The 14,403-nt window shown below is 34.9% G+C and overlaps 1 protein-coding gene and 1 long non-coding RNA gene across 7 annotated transcripts in view; one reads left to right on the top strand and one right to left on the bottom strand.

The window, feature by feature from the left end:
• LOC135425969 (uncharacterized) overlaps positions 1-14,403 on the bottom strand; it is a 66,928-nt gene that overhangs the window by 43,918 nt on the left and 8,607 nt on the right. The gene's annotated exons all lie outside the window — the stretch shown is intronic.
• LOC135425843 (ATP-dependent translocase ABCB1-like) overlaps positions 1-14,403 on the top strand; it is a 57,231-nt gene that overhangs the window by 18,308 nt on the left and 24,520 nt on the right. For 5 of the 6 annotated variants that reach the window (XM_064678551.1, XM_064678544.1, XM_064678562.1 and 2 more), the window contains 9 exons: positions 1,544-1,706; positions 2,551-2,660; positions 3,389-3,449; positions 4,758-4,905; positions 6,247-6,313; positions 9,969-10,160; positions 10,826-10,997; positions 12,121-12,245; positions 12,954-13,125. In XM_064678551.1, the coding sequence (XP_064534621.1) occupies positions 2,575-2,660; positions 3,389-3,449; positions 4,758-4,905; positions 6,247-6,313; positions 9,969-10,160; positions 10,826-10,997; positions 12,121-12,245; positions 12,954-13,125 (1,023 nt within the window). In that variant the 5' untranslated portion in view covers positions 1,544-1,706; positions 2,551-2,574. Of the gene's footprint in view, positions 1-1,543; positions 1,707-1,955; positions 2,076-2,550; positions 2,661-3,388; positions 3,450-4,757; positions 4,906-6,246; positions 6,314-9,968; positions 10,161-10,825; positions 10,998-12,120; positions 12,246-12,953; positions 13,126-14,403 lie in introns of those variants that run through there. The other variant, XM_064678570.1, reaches the window with a different exon arrangement.

The following is a 14,403-nucleotide window of genomic DNA, read 5'->3' on the forward strand; positions in this document are numbered from 1 at the left end:
CCACCTACATTGTTCCTGGATGTTTCTGTACATCTTTGGTTGTGAATCACCTGCTTTATTAACCTACGTGTTTTTTTTATACTCAAGTGCATGTAATGTGTAGTGGTGATGCCTCAGATTCTTCTGTTGTTGTTTTATGATGCAAATTTAATCTCTTCAGACAGAAATTATATAGTCAAACCCAAATTATCAATTTTAACGTGGATGTATCTGAATGATTTATGGCCAACTGCAAGATATAAGAGATAAGAAGGATTTAGTGATCTTCTCTGATTTCAAATTCTGTGCAATTGTGAAGCTGAGTGAACAGTCAAAGTATACAAGCTATAGAGAAATCACAAAATTTTGTATCCTACTAAGTAGATGTAAAATACTGTAAAATAAGTTCCCAATTTTCCCACCTTTTTAGTATCAGTTTAGTTGCTTCACCTCATAGTGTGATAAAACCAGGTGTCTTTCATATTCTTTGCTTTACTGTATGCAGGCAATAGAAATTCTGGCAAAAATTAAATTGCTCTTCTGCTATATTTCTATTTCCCTTTCTTATCATGACTGCACTGCCATAGCATCAAGACATTCCAATGTGATAACAAAATGTTGTGAAAGATCTTTTAGTTTTGACCATTCTCCCTTTAATGTGAAATAGTTGTGAAAGTCCTGCATATAATATTTCATTTTTAATCAATTAATTTTCTTTAAAATTTCTCATTTTACTTTATTCAATTTCCCCTGAAATAATTGGACCAGTTTGTTAGGATCAAGTGTAGGAAAGTATTTAGGCACCCAGGTTAAAACCTATTAACTGCTGTGGATAGACCTCCATACACATATTTCAGAATGACTTTTCATAAACAGATAATACTTACACTTACTACTCCTTTGTATTTTGCTTGACTGATAAAGCTAAACTACTCTTTCTAAACCATTTCTCAATCTGATAAGACTATTTGTATTTCAAAACATTATAAAAATACTGTTTTACCAAAATTTTGAGATTACAGGCATACATGAAAAAAAGGAACAAAAATCATTTCTTCTGCATAATTATCAGATTAAGTAAGTTTTGTATAAGTAAAGTGATAGGACACCTACAGAGAAATTAATATAAATCTACTTATCTTCTAGGACAAGTATTTTTATTTAACTTTTCACAAATTTTACTTCTGTAAAAGTGTTGAAAAATGTCTAGTTCAATACATATACTGAAATAAGGTTAAGAAGTGAAATTCATTTATTTTAAATGTTTTAAATATTTATTATTTTCATCAAAGTAATGCCTACAGATACTGATAAAGCCATTACATTCCACAATGTCCATTAATAATAGTCCAAGTGGACTACTAATAAGTTGTCCATTTCAAACAGTCTAGAATCTGAACATACATTCAAAAATCAAAAAGATGCTAATTGAGAAGATTTCTGCTGACCAGAGCTATTTCCAAACCATTTTTAAACTGAGTCTGACACTCATCTTGCTGTTCTGCAGTTACTCAAATGAGAAATTATATGCACTACAGTAAAATCCCATTTTCTTTCATGCTAGATGGGTCGTGTTTTCCTGGATTAGACTTAGAAGACTGGAAAAGAAGCAAAAGAGTAAAACAATCCTTTGGTGTTATTTGGTTTCTTTCTCACTGTGTATTCAAGAATGGATTCATCCTTAAGTGTAACAGCTGCTTGGAGCATTCAGCAACACCTCTGATAAGGTAAAGAGGAATTCCTCTGAATTTAAGGGGCACAGTTAAGCCAACAGTAGATCCAGGGAACTTTTTTTGATGGAAGAATAGAGTATTCAGGGTTGTTTTCCCAGGTGACAGTGAAATAAGTGTGTGTTTAAGGAGTAGTATTATTCCCTTTAGGAAAAGGGAGGTACAGTCCAAAGTGCATACATTTTACTCGCCAATACAGGGAAGGCAATTGGAGTGGGAAAAAAATGAGAGAAATCTATTTGTTATCTCTGTCTTACGTAACAAGAGCAAAGTCCAATCATGCAGTGTGTCCTGAACCATCTTAAATCTGCTCATGTTTGAGTAGTTTTTCAGAGGACTGGACACAAACTCAGAACAACCTTCCCGGTATGTCAGTAGTTTGGGACTTCTTTTAAATCAGAGATATTTTATAAATTCACTGATGTCTAAAATTGGGAAAAATCCCATTAACTGGATAAAAATTAGTTATTTTAAATAAACATTTACTTTCTCCTTTATTTTGTATATCTTTGCTGAATTGCAGAAAATATTATACTTGTATCATTCAAATGAAATTAAACGAACAAGGTACTGTTATCAAATGAATACAAATCCAAAATGTTTGTCAGGAAACACCAAACTTCTGGGCTGTTCTCAACATGCTTATACTTGTTCATTATGAGGATTCACTTGCAATGTATGATATTAATAACTTTACTGATTTCAATAAGTATCTATATTTTTCTTTCAAACAAATCGTTGTTGAGATTACTCAAAAAAATTTATGTTTTTGAGATTACTAAAAAAAAATTAAAACTTTTGCTTAAGATTGTATATTTCTCAGACAAATATTATTTTACAGGGAGCTATTTTCAATAAATTTAAAATGCATTCTGAAGATGAAAAGAACTATACTGCAGATGGAAATATTCATGATATTGCCAACCAGGGTCATGAATCTGAAGACAAACAGTAAGTATTCTTAAACATTGTGAACATTCTGTATTGAAGCTTGTAAGATTACCTTATTTTATATTTAATTTCATTTATTTATTTTATTTTACTTTATTTTTCAGAAAAGCCTAATAACAGAAAGCTTGGTATCAAACTGAGAGTAGCATTGATTGACATGTTCATTTGGTGCAGAAGGACCTTTTATCTTTTTCTCGTAAGGAGTAAATGTCCACAGTTTTGACTGGAGTTTATTGAAAAAATAAATCTGAAATATGACAGAAATTCTGTTGGAGTGGACATCTGGGATACATTTATGCTATTTGCTAGAGATTATCTTAATATCTTTCATATGGCAGGGAATTAATATTTTACATACCTTGAACATTTTATGTGTTCCTCACCCACCATGTGGAAAAATTTGATTTTGTAAGTTATCTTCCCCTTTCCCATTTTGAAATTATATAGTGCTTCAGTTCACAACTTCCCTGACCAGGTAGTGGAACCACTGAAACAGGTGAACTGGGGAGAACTTGACTTAAATTTACAGCAGTCAGGAGCTGAAACCTGGAGATTTAAGGTATTCTCAGGAATGCTCAATAAATCGTATTCATTTTACACACAATTTTTTTGCTGTAAATTTTTTTCATAATTGTATTTTAATTGAACTGCTTTAATATGTTGCATTAGTATTTCTGTAAAATGTCATCCATTTTTAAACTCATTAAAATCATCACATCTTTTCTTAGAAAGAAAAAGAAGAAGCAGAAGAAAGGGGAAAAACCTAAGGTGGTCAGCCCGTTTGCTCTGGTAAGATTTATTCTCTCTGTATATGTGTACCTATATATTCAAGCAGGCACATTTCTAAAGGCTAAACAAATATGATTGCAATTATGTTAGTGCACTGCATCTATGATACTGTCTGTACCAAATACTGTGAGACTGCAGAATACTGGCTATAGCATAGAAATCAAGCAGTTCTCTTTGTGGATACAGTTACATTAAAGAAGCTGTCTTATTACTGTTAATGATTCTTAGGAGTCTTCCCTTATAAGTGATCATGCTAAACACACTCATACTAGATTTTTGTTTGTGAAAGATAGGGATTTCCATGTTCAGTCATTTCTTCTGACACAATAAAAAGGGCATCCATGTGTCTGCAATTATGTGTGGTCTTGTCCTCTAAATTACCGGAGTCAGGTACTAATCATACTGATTAGGCCTATCAATCATTATTCAGTCATCTGAATCAGCAGTAAAAAGTAACTCTGTGGCATTGACGAAACTTAAAATTAAGAATTGAGTGCTAAAAAGTACTTTAAATTACAAATTTTTTCTGTATATTTCAAAAAAAAATTTTAATATTTAATCAAAATCAGTCATAGGTCCTCTTTTAGTAATACTGAAATATTTTCTTTTTTTGTAGGTTTTGTATACATGATACACAGCAATGATATTGCAAATAACAGACATAAAACTATAGTCCATGATGCCAGACAATGCCCAATTTCTTTACTTTGCTATATCAGCTTGCACTTGTACAATTACATCATAGGACAATAATTTAAGTCAGTAATCTTAGTATTTTACAGTACAGAATAAAGCCAATGGTTTTGTAACAGATGAACTCAAACTTTATTAAGTTCAATGGCAGGAGGATTTAGGATTTCAGTACATTTTTATAATGTCTGTAGTACATTAGGAACAGTTTTTCTGACTGCATAATAATGAATTTAAAGTAAAAGAGATTATTGCCTTAATTATCACAATGCCATTAACATTTCTTATAATTTGAACTTTATATGGTGAACTTAAAAAGGGCAAATTTCTTGTGCCTTGTTTACCTATGGCCTTTCTTACCCAGGTGCAGATATTAATACATTAAAATAGTACACCTCTCTAGTTTTGAGAGTTTATAGCATAAAAGTGCTTATAGTGAAAGGACTTATTCCTGTACATTTAAATTGTTTTGTAAACTGAATTTCTAATCCGATAAAGTTGTAGTTTTGTGACAGCAGGTGTACAATTGATAGTTTTGTCTTTACTTTCTTGACTTTGTAGACACAGCATTGTGTTAACATTCTAATACAACAGTTTGAATTCATTTCTCACTCACAGTTTCGATACTCCACTTGGTCAGATAAAATGTTAATGATACTGGGCACTGTTCTGGCAGCAGCCCATGGAAGCGCTCTCCCTATTTCGATGATAATTTTTGGTGATATGACTGACAGCTTTGTTGCTTCTGGAGACTTAAATTTTACAGGTAAGAATATATCTGCTGTGCTGAGAACAATGGCTTGTATTTAAAAAGAGATGGGGAGATTCAGGCATCTTGACAGGACATACTGATGTCAGAAACCCCTGTGCTATACTATCACACGAATTAGTAAGTCATGTTCATTGTAACAGACATACACTATATTTTGGGGGATTTTTATTGTATTTTTTAGTTTCTACGTTAGTAGATTTTATTTTTGACTTTTTTTTTCAAATTACCTGCTACAGTGCACATTCGATAAATCATGTTTAACTGTGCTTGTAATGAACAGAAAGTGGTTGGTTTTCCATCTCTTCAGCATGGGCTCCTGTTGATTCCCTTGCGTCAAATCTGACAACTATAGTTTATGAGGTGAATCAGACCAGTAGGTAGATTAATCGGAGATTCACTACCAAAAATAAAAGTACTAATTTTCTCTGGGATCCATCTGTTGACCAGCCTCATTTGCTGAATCAGAACTGTGAAATCAAACACAAAGGAGGGCAGGCATGCACTGATAGATACGAGAGGAAGGAGTGATCCTGTCACTTTGGTGTCAACACATAGATCAGATTATGTCATCCTCTGAACTCACAGCATCAGTAAGGGACTCTAGTGTGTGGGTAGTTTTTTTCATCAGTCCTCCCAGTCAAAGAGAAAGGGTTTGAAAGGGCTAATCAAATCTGGTCAATCCAAAAATGGTTACTGGACTGGTGCCACAGCCCAGGGATTCAGCTACTTCCGACCATGGGACTCGCATTGAGAAATCCCATCTCCTGGGGGCTGGGTGGGGTCCATCTGTCAGAGAAGGAGAAGAGCATCTTTGGCCATAGGCTTGCCCAGTCTTTAAACTTAAGCTGCCAAGGGAGAGGAACCTCAGTCCATCCCACTCCTACCAGTGTGATGCCAGTGCCTGCAAGAGATGCCTGGAGCCTGGAGAGGGGACCTACCTATGACTTGAATGTTGGAATGAGAGGATACAGGCTCTTCTGGAAGAACATTTGGGAAGATGAGAAGGGGGCGTCACCCTCTATGTCAATGACCAGCTGGAGTGCATGGAGCTCTGCCTGGGGTTGGATTCCTTCTAAGCCAACCCAATCTATGATTCTATGTGTGCTCAGGAAGACTTTTTAATCTCAAGTTACACTGAGATGGTTTTCTAATCAATGGAGTTATGACTAATCCTATATTAGCAAAGTTCATTAATTTTTGTTAAAATTTTCTCCTTTCATTCAAATCAACTCGATTCAAAACAAGATGTAACAACTCCGAATATGCTGAACAGTATGCAGGAAAAGTAATTTGTTAAAGCTTGCTCTATTAAAAGTATTTACTCTTCTTTCTAAGGACTGAATTCTTCTCAAATGAATTTCACTGCAGACATGCTCGAGAAGCTGGAAGAAGATATGACAAGGTAATTAGAAATTGGTATTTCCTCTTTTTTTAGTGTAGGCACACATTTCTATTCAAGCCATTCTTCTCCCAAGAATATTTTGCTCACTTTAAACAACACAAAACCAATGATTGATTGAATAATATATGTACCTAAAGATTGGCACATGAGATTATTTGAGGCACTGGGAAGATTCTTGAACATCCTCAGCCATTCCCCAACATTTCCCTGTCGTCTCTTGCTCTCACCCATTCTGCCCCCATTTCAGGGGTGTTCCATGTTCCAATGACATCTGCATTGCCTTCTTTTTTACTTCTCTTCCTCTGAATTCATAAAGAGTAATTGTTATGCTAAAAAATTATGTTGATTATCATCCATCAATTCCTTGAGCTGTGGTGATTCACTTGCAAAAGCAGAATTTAAATTGTCAGATAGTATCTGCTTTGCTGCCCAAGCATCAAGTGCAACTAAATGGCTTTCTACAAATATCTGAAAGGAGGTTGTAGGGAGGTAAAGCTCTGTCTCTTCTCCCAAATAACAAGCAAGAGGACAAAAGGAAATGGCCTCAAGTTGTGCCAGGGGAGATTGGATATCTTCGTGGGAAGGTTTGTCAAGCATTGGAAGAGGCTGCCTAGGGAAGTGGTTGAGTCACCATCCCTGGAGGTATTTAGAGGATTTGTGGATGTGGCACTGAAGGAAACATTGCTGGGTTAACAGTTGGATTCAAGAATCTTAAAGGTCTCTTCCAACCTAAACAATTCTGTGATTCTGTGAAATTATCTGCAGAAAATACAGATTTAGATTATATGCAACCTTAAATCTAGCATTCTAGAGCAGGCAATAGCAGAAGACAATATTCAGCAGATGCTTCTGCTAACAGAGCTCCATTAAGAAAAGATCAAATAAGCAGAAACATAAGCTGCTAATAGATGTGCTTTGTTAGGGGGCTTTATTAACCACTGTCCATACACTTGGTTTATGCAGGATGTCTACAGTTGATGTGCAATTTCTTGTACCACTTCAGGTGTTTTTCTCAGGTTGAACTCTGTTCCTCATTAGGTATTGAAAAATATCTGATGTGGTCTTCAAGGCAATTGTCTTTTCTGAAGAGAAGGAAGACATAAGACATTTGCTGTAGTAACTCTTGCTGTTTTATACCAAAGTACATTATCATTTCTGGTAGCAGTGGACTGTAAAGTAACATCATTTAGATTCAGTAGTTAATTTTGTAAATAAAAAAGGAAATCGATTTACACCAGAAAAAAACAGTTCTTTACCCTAAAATAAATAAGCAAATTAGGAAAAGGCCGTTACTTAGAAATGACGAACTTTTATGTAATGAGAATGAACTGACAGGGAATTGGCTTTTATGCTTTATAGGAGAGTGTGGCCACACAGTTTCTTGCTCCCTCAACATTTCTGACAGTCTCTGACACAAATGCAAGCAATGCATACACACCTTCAGTGGGATATCCTTTTGCCCAGTGATTTGAAAGCAAATTTGAAGGCAGAATTGCAGAACTAAATAATTTGTGCATGGTTGAAGTTACACTAACTGTTCTGTGTTTAGTAAATACCTGATGCCTACTTGCACAATATTTTTAAAGTCTGTCTTATGTTTACTCTAAAAGAACTTGAAAAATAATTGTTCTTACTACCTGTGAAATGATAGAACTTGTTTTGCCCATTATTTATTTGCTGAGTGATCTCTCCCTGTCCTTATCACCACCCATGAGCTTTTAATTGTATTTTTCTCTTCCCTGTCCAGCTGAGGAAGGGATGGAGCATGTTGGGTTGGGCACCTGTCTTCCAGCCAGGGTCAAACAACCACAAACATCAGGCATGCCACCTTATCTTTTAGTCATTAACTCTGAAAGTACAAGTATGAATGAAAAGCAGCACAAGTTTCTCTTTAGAAACAAATAGTTTAATGAGGAATGTATTACTTCTTAGCAGCACAGGAACAGGTTTTCTTTTCCAAAGTTTCTAAATAGAGCCTTGAGTTAGTGATTTCACTGGTTTGAAGAAGCAGCTGGTTGTACCCACTCCTTGTTTCTCTAAGAATGCCTGCCAGCGGGTCAAATAATAATAAAACCTGTTTACAAGGAAAAAGATCTCACAGAGGTGTGTTTAAATACTGAAATATACACGTGGACTTGGTTGTGTTTGTTACTCAAACAACAGCTTGCCCAAACCCCTTCTATTTCTCAAAAGAAAAATAACTATTACTTTACAATGCAATAAGCATTTACTCTCTGATTAGTTTCATCAGTGAATTTACAGAATATGTTTTATCAGCATGGAGTCTGGCAAAGATATGAATCCCTTTTGAGACAATTTGTCATGAAACAAAGTCCAAGCATAAATCAATTCTTTGAAGTCATATAACATCATAAAGTAATTGTCTAAAGTAATTACTGCTGAATTTAGATGTAGTGCTCTTGGGGTTAGTTTGGGAAGGTTTTTTTAAGTTTGTAGAGTTTTAATGAAGCTGAATGTGATCAAAGTCAATATTCAACTAACCAGCATTCTGTTAAGCATTAACCTGCTTTTATTAAACTGTTTCGATTAAACGCATTTCATAATGAGTATGGTTCCGAAGTCCCTAACTAAACTGCAAGGTATCATAGCTGCAAGAAAGACTGGAATAAAATTTGAAAATTTTGATCTGTCAAGCCATTCTCTCCTTTTTTGAGCAGAGCATTTGCACACTGATTCCTGCAATTTGCTCCCGCCAAGGAGCATGTTACAGTTCTACAGAATCAGTGTGCATAACTTAGTACACGTGAGTGAAAGTCATAAGAGTTTTATAGCTCTTTGCTCATTATTTGCTTTTATATAGATGCAGTATTCTTATAATTACAGATATATACACCCTGAATATTTAACCCTTGATTTTGGTCATGCTTTACAAATGGAATCAGTTCAGATATATTTTTCTGTTTAATTCTGGTTTAAGTTCACCTACAACTGATTCTGATGTCAATTGTGTATCAAATCAAAATTGATTTAATTCTTTTTGAATGGTTTAAAGTTGTGACTCAAGTTGTGTTCCAGTTTGAGAAATATAGTGGTTCACACACTCTTGGTTTAGATTTGACACCCTGCACAGGGCTGAATTTATTTAAAATTAAAGTATCAGCTATGCACAAAATAGAGAGCAAAAGAATTTTCGATCCAATGGCATTTGCTTGCAATAGATGTACATATACTAATGCTGTATTCTCCAATCAGGAAACATTTCCAGCATCCATGCATATTTTTATTTGTATAGACAGGCACACTGTATGATGTAAATGTGCATATAATATAGGTATATATGATTAGGTCTGTCCATGTTTGTTAAAAATGCTAGGGAGTTTTTGGAAGCAATACGTGTAAATGAAAATGATATTGCATCTGAAATACAGTTCTAAAATAATCTTATGAGAAAATGCATGTTAAATTGACAAAAAAAAAAAACAGAAAAAAGAAAGGTAATTCCTGTCTAACTATATCTTTGGTTTGGATATTGCAAAAAACCCCCCTGACATTAACTACTATTCATAGAAAACTTATCAAGTTTTACAGAGGTCTGAAACAGAAGAAGTAAGCATCATGCTAAATTCAGACTGGTGAGGTAATTAAAATCAATTTAAGAGAGTCTTGCTTTTTTTGCCCTTTTTTTTTCTTTCAGATATGCATACTACTATTGTGGAATAGCAGCTGGTGTTCTTCTTGCTGCTTATTTACACACTTCATTCTGGACACTAATAGCGGGTCGGCAAATAAAAAAAATTAGAGAAGAATTTTTTCATGCAATTATGAGACAGGAAATTGGATGGTTTGATGTAAATGATGTGGGAGAACTTAACACTCGTCTTCTAGAGTAAGTACACTATACCTTTCCCAATGTTGTTTTGCCTTATTAAGCACGTAGGAATTACAATTTTTTTTATTTTCATTGTGAAATTAAGTTTTCAAGTTTTCTCATGGAGAGTCTCAGAGACTGAATTTCTAATATTTCTGATGCTGGACTGTCACAAAGATGTCAGAAAAGCTTTTTGCTGAGTTTCCTTGAACTCTGAGGATGACTAAGGCCCAGCCTATGCGATTATCCCTTGGGAGAGAAAATATAGTTTGTTTCTGTGCACACTGAGGACTGAATAAGGTGCCAGCTGACCCCAACAGTGTGAACAGCTTTAACTGTATAACAAGATTTTCCTTTCTCTTTCCCTATCTTTTATTCCCAAATAGACCACAAGTGCCAAACTGATCAAAAATCTGGAATTAAGAGAGTGAGAGTAGTTTTACACTGTAGAGGTAACTTCAACCTTTTCAGACAAAACCAGGTTTATAGCATTACAGTTTCACAAGAAATAGGAAATTTTCCTTGACCACACTATATAGTGCTTTACCTTGAAGAAAACTATTATGTGGAAACAATTAAATAGTAAAGATTGTCCTCCACACAGATGATCATGTAACAAAACCGAAAACATTTGTTTTCCTTTCTACATTTTTCTTCCTTTCTGGATCTAATTTGTTTTTCAGTGATGTCTCCAAGATTAATGAAGGAATAGGTCACAAGGTTGGACTTCTCGTTCAACAAGTAACGGCATTTGTAACAGGATTTATTGTTGGTCTCATAAGAGGATGGAAATTAACCCTTGTAATACTAGCAGTTAGTCCTGTCCTGGGACTTTCAGCAGCCATCTGGGCAAAGGTAGGTTAACATACATTCAATGTCAGGTTTTATATTAATGAGAGATAATGAAATAAATCTACATATCTGAAATTCTTAGTGTTAGAACTTGTTGTTTAGTCCAATTATAGCTTTGGATAACACTGAAGTATATAAACTCTTAGATGAACTGTGCATCAGCACCCTCATGCTCAAGGCCAGGTTGGACAGGGCTTTGAGCAACCTGGTCTAGTGGAAGGTGTCCCTGCCCATGGCAGAGCAGTTGGAACTGGGTGATCTTTAAGGTCCCTTCCAAACCAAATCATTCTATGATTGGATGATTCTATGTAGTTTCAATAATATCATTCTTATAGATTGGGCAGCCTTATTTGATTTGAAGCTGTTTCTGCCCATATAGCACATTTCCATACAGAGAAGTAGAATCTGCATTTGTAACTGTTTAACCACATCCACATACGTACTTCTTCTGTTGAAAGGAGTAATTGCACCTCCTGAAAAATAAGGGAATAAATTAGAAAAAAACTTGGTCTCAGACACAGAGTTTCTTTCAGAGCTGCTAACAACTTTGGCAAGAAATTTTAGGCAGACTTAGATGAGAGAAGGACCAAATTACCATGGGATTAGAATGACTTACATTTGTAGTTTGAAAGTCTTCCCATTTTTATATTATTTTATTTTCCCTACATTTTAAAGATCATGAAAGCTTTCTCTATCTTGAGTGAGTATAGTGCAGAAAAGGTTAGAGAAGCATGTGCCATGCATGTCTACTGGCTGAGTCTTCACAGACTGTGGCCAACTAATGTAAGTTATAGGGCCCTCTGGCTAACGTAGTCAGAGATGAGAATGAGCTGAGAAGATCTGCCTGGGGAGAACCACACCAGCTCACTATGAGTAGTCATCTAATATCCTGCACTGGGTGAAAGCAGAGTGGAAAATCCAGCCCTTAGCTGTTTACAAAGGGTAACATTTAATTATTTGATTGAATTCACAATATACTTAAAATTTGGATATTGGACATTCTGCACTCATACATAATATAATCAAAAGGCTTCCTATTGGAATAAAGTAGCTATGATAAAAGTCATTATGAAGTGCTCAAGCTCATTCTATTTTTCCTATGTCAAAATATTTGATCTTGTATTAGGTTCTCTCTGCTTTCACTGACAAAGAACAAGCAGCATATGCAAAAGCAGGTGCTGTTGCAGAGGAAGTTCTGGCAGCAATCCGTACTGTAATAGCTTTTGGAGGACAGGAAAAAGAAATTAAAAGGTAAGAGCAATATTTGCTTTCATCAGTGGATTTTAAAGTCCTTGTTTCAGATAGTTTGAAGTTTTCTAGTATCTTTGTTGTTGAAAGTCTTGTTTTCTGCATTTTTAGGTAATGGAAGATTGTCTGTTAGAGACTATTACAAGGTTCACTACGTTGAAAGACAATTAGTTATTTTTTTAGAAAAGTCAAAATAAGTTGATTTGTTGTCTCTGCTTTAGAGGGTATACAAACTACTTCACACATCACACAGCGAGAGCTTTAGACAAAGAAAAGATCCCTCTCAGGAGAAGAGATAACAATATCCTTGGTACTCTGATTACTCAGTAGCTGTGAATGTGCTAACAAACAATATCTCTATTTCCACTACTGTAAAACATAATTCTTGTGATATGTTTTAACCTTTTCTCTTAAGTGGTTCACTATCAAAATTCACTGACCTTTGGTTTATTTAAAGAACTTGAATGCCAATCCCTGACCTGCAATGCCCTTTTATTTCTACATACCAGGTTGACTGATGTTGGCCTTTTTAGGAGTTACACCTTAGGTTACCCTGTTCCAGGATTACCTTTGTACAGTCTTTGGGTTAGGTATTTTATATATCCTGATGTACTTTGTGAGCATTCTTGTCCTAACTCATCCACACAGTTTTTAGTGCCGTGTGCCATGCTACAAGTGTAAGTCTATTTTGAACTTCTTTCTTTCTTCCAGATACCATAAAAATTTAGAAGATGCTAAAAGGATTGGAATAAGAAAGGCGATTATAGCTAATATTTCTATGGGTGCTGCTTACTTACTGGTATATGCATCCTATGCACTGGCCTTTTGGTATGGAACTACTTTGGTCTTAACTGATGATTACACTATTGGCCAAGTTTTGACGGTAAGTATTAAGGAGTAAATTCTCAATAATAGTGAGAAAAGCATGTTACATTATATAATGAGAACTTATTTGATTTTAATGAGAGTTATGGGCCAAAACTGGCAAAGTAGAATCCCTTCTGAACAAAAAGATTCTCACCACAGAAGTCTACATGTTTCCACTGTTCTTACGTATTTTCTGACTTTCATAAGATCAGACTGATATAGAAACAATTCAGTCCAAACCTGAAGTACAATACCCTTCCTAGTTGCTATTTGCTTTCAGATTTATGGGTCTGAATATATTTTCAGCATGCAGAAACAAATACTTTTTTTTAACTGTTGTGTGGTCTAAATAGATAATTTTTTTTATGTTTTGCACTATGAGAGCTTGGAATCACTTCTCAGTATTTTTAGAAATTGAGGGGGATAAAAATATATTTGTGACTAGGGAATATGTAAAAAACCCATTATTCATAAGTCATAACTTAAATTCTTCTCTTGACGTGGCAACCATTCTAATTTTCTATGAGATATCAAATAAATATGGTAAGAAGAATAACTTTGTTAACCATAATAAAAGCCCAGACAGGTGACCATATGCATATATTTATTTATTTTTTAAACTATCTGTTTTGTTTTGTTTATGAATCACTGAAGTTCATGAAAAATGTCTCTGATATGGTTTTGGCTTTTTGGAAACTTTTATGGAGGTTGGCATATAGAACACTCAATGAGGTTCATGAACTTGTGTGTAATTTATTCTGTTCAAAGTCTTTGCAATTTCAGTTGTCTATGTTGTAGTTCATTGAATGGTGGTTTTACAACAGGGATGGGAGGGTGTGGCCTTATCATGTGTTAAATTTGTGAATAGCTCCTATTCAAGACAATGGGTGTCATAGACTTTGCTCTGACTTACTGTGGCTGTTACAAGCTCTGAGCAGCATCATTTAATTGCCTTCTTTTTTTTTAATACTAGCTGAAAGCAATAAACTATGCTACTCTGAGAAAACAGTTTATTTGTTCTTTTTCTCTTTCTTGTTTGCTTGCACTCCCTCTCATTGAAGCAGAGGGATCCTTTATTACTTTGTGATGGAGAAGCTGGATTTGTAGCCCTCTATTTCACTGTAACTTTGAAAGCAGAGTGATAGTGCTTTGCATATCTGTCTTTGTGTCCCTGGAAGATATGTAATATACTTTCCAGTCTTTGGAATGTCTTTGGCCTAAGAATGAATTAATACAATACAATTCCGAGACATCAAGTGAAAGTCTACATTTTTTGGCATAGATTTTACAAGTC

This window comes from Pseudopipra pipra, chromosome 1 (assembly GCF_036250125.1).
Source record: "Pseudopipra pipra isolate bDixPip1 chromosome 1, bDixPip1.hap1, whole genome shotgun sequence".
Taxonomy (NCBI): domain Eukaryota; kingdom Metazoa; phylum Chordata; class Aves; order Passeriformes; family Pipridae; genus Pseudopipra; species Pseudopipra pipra.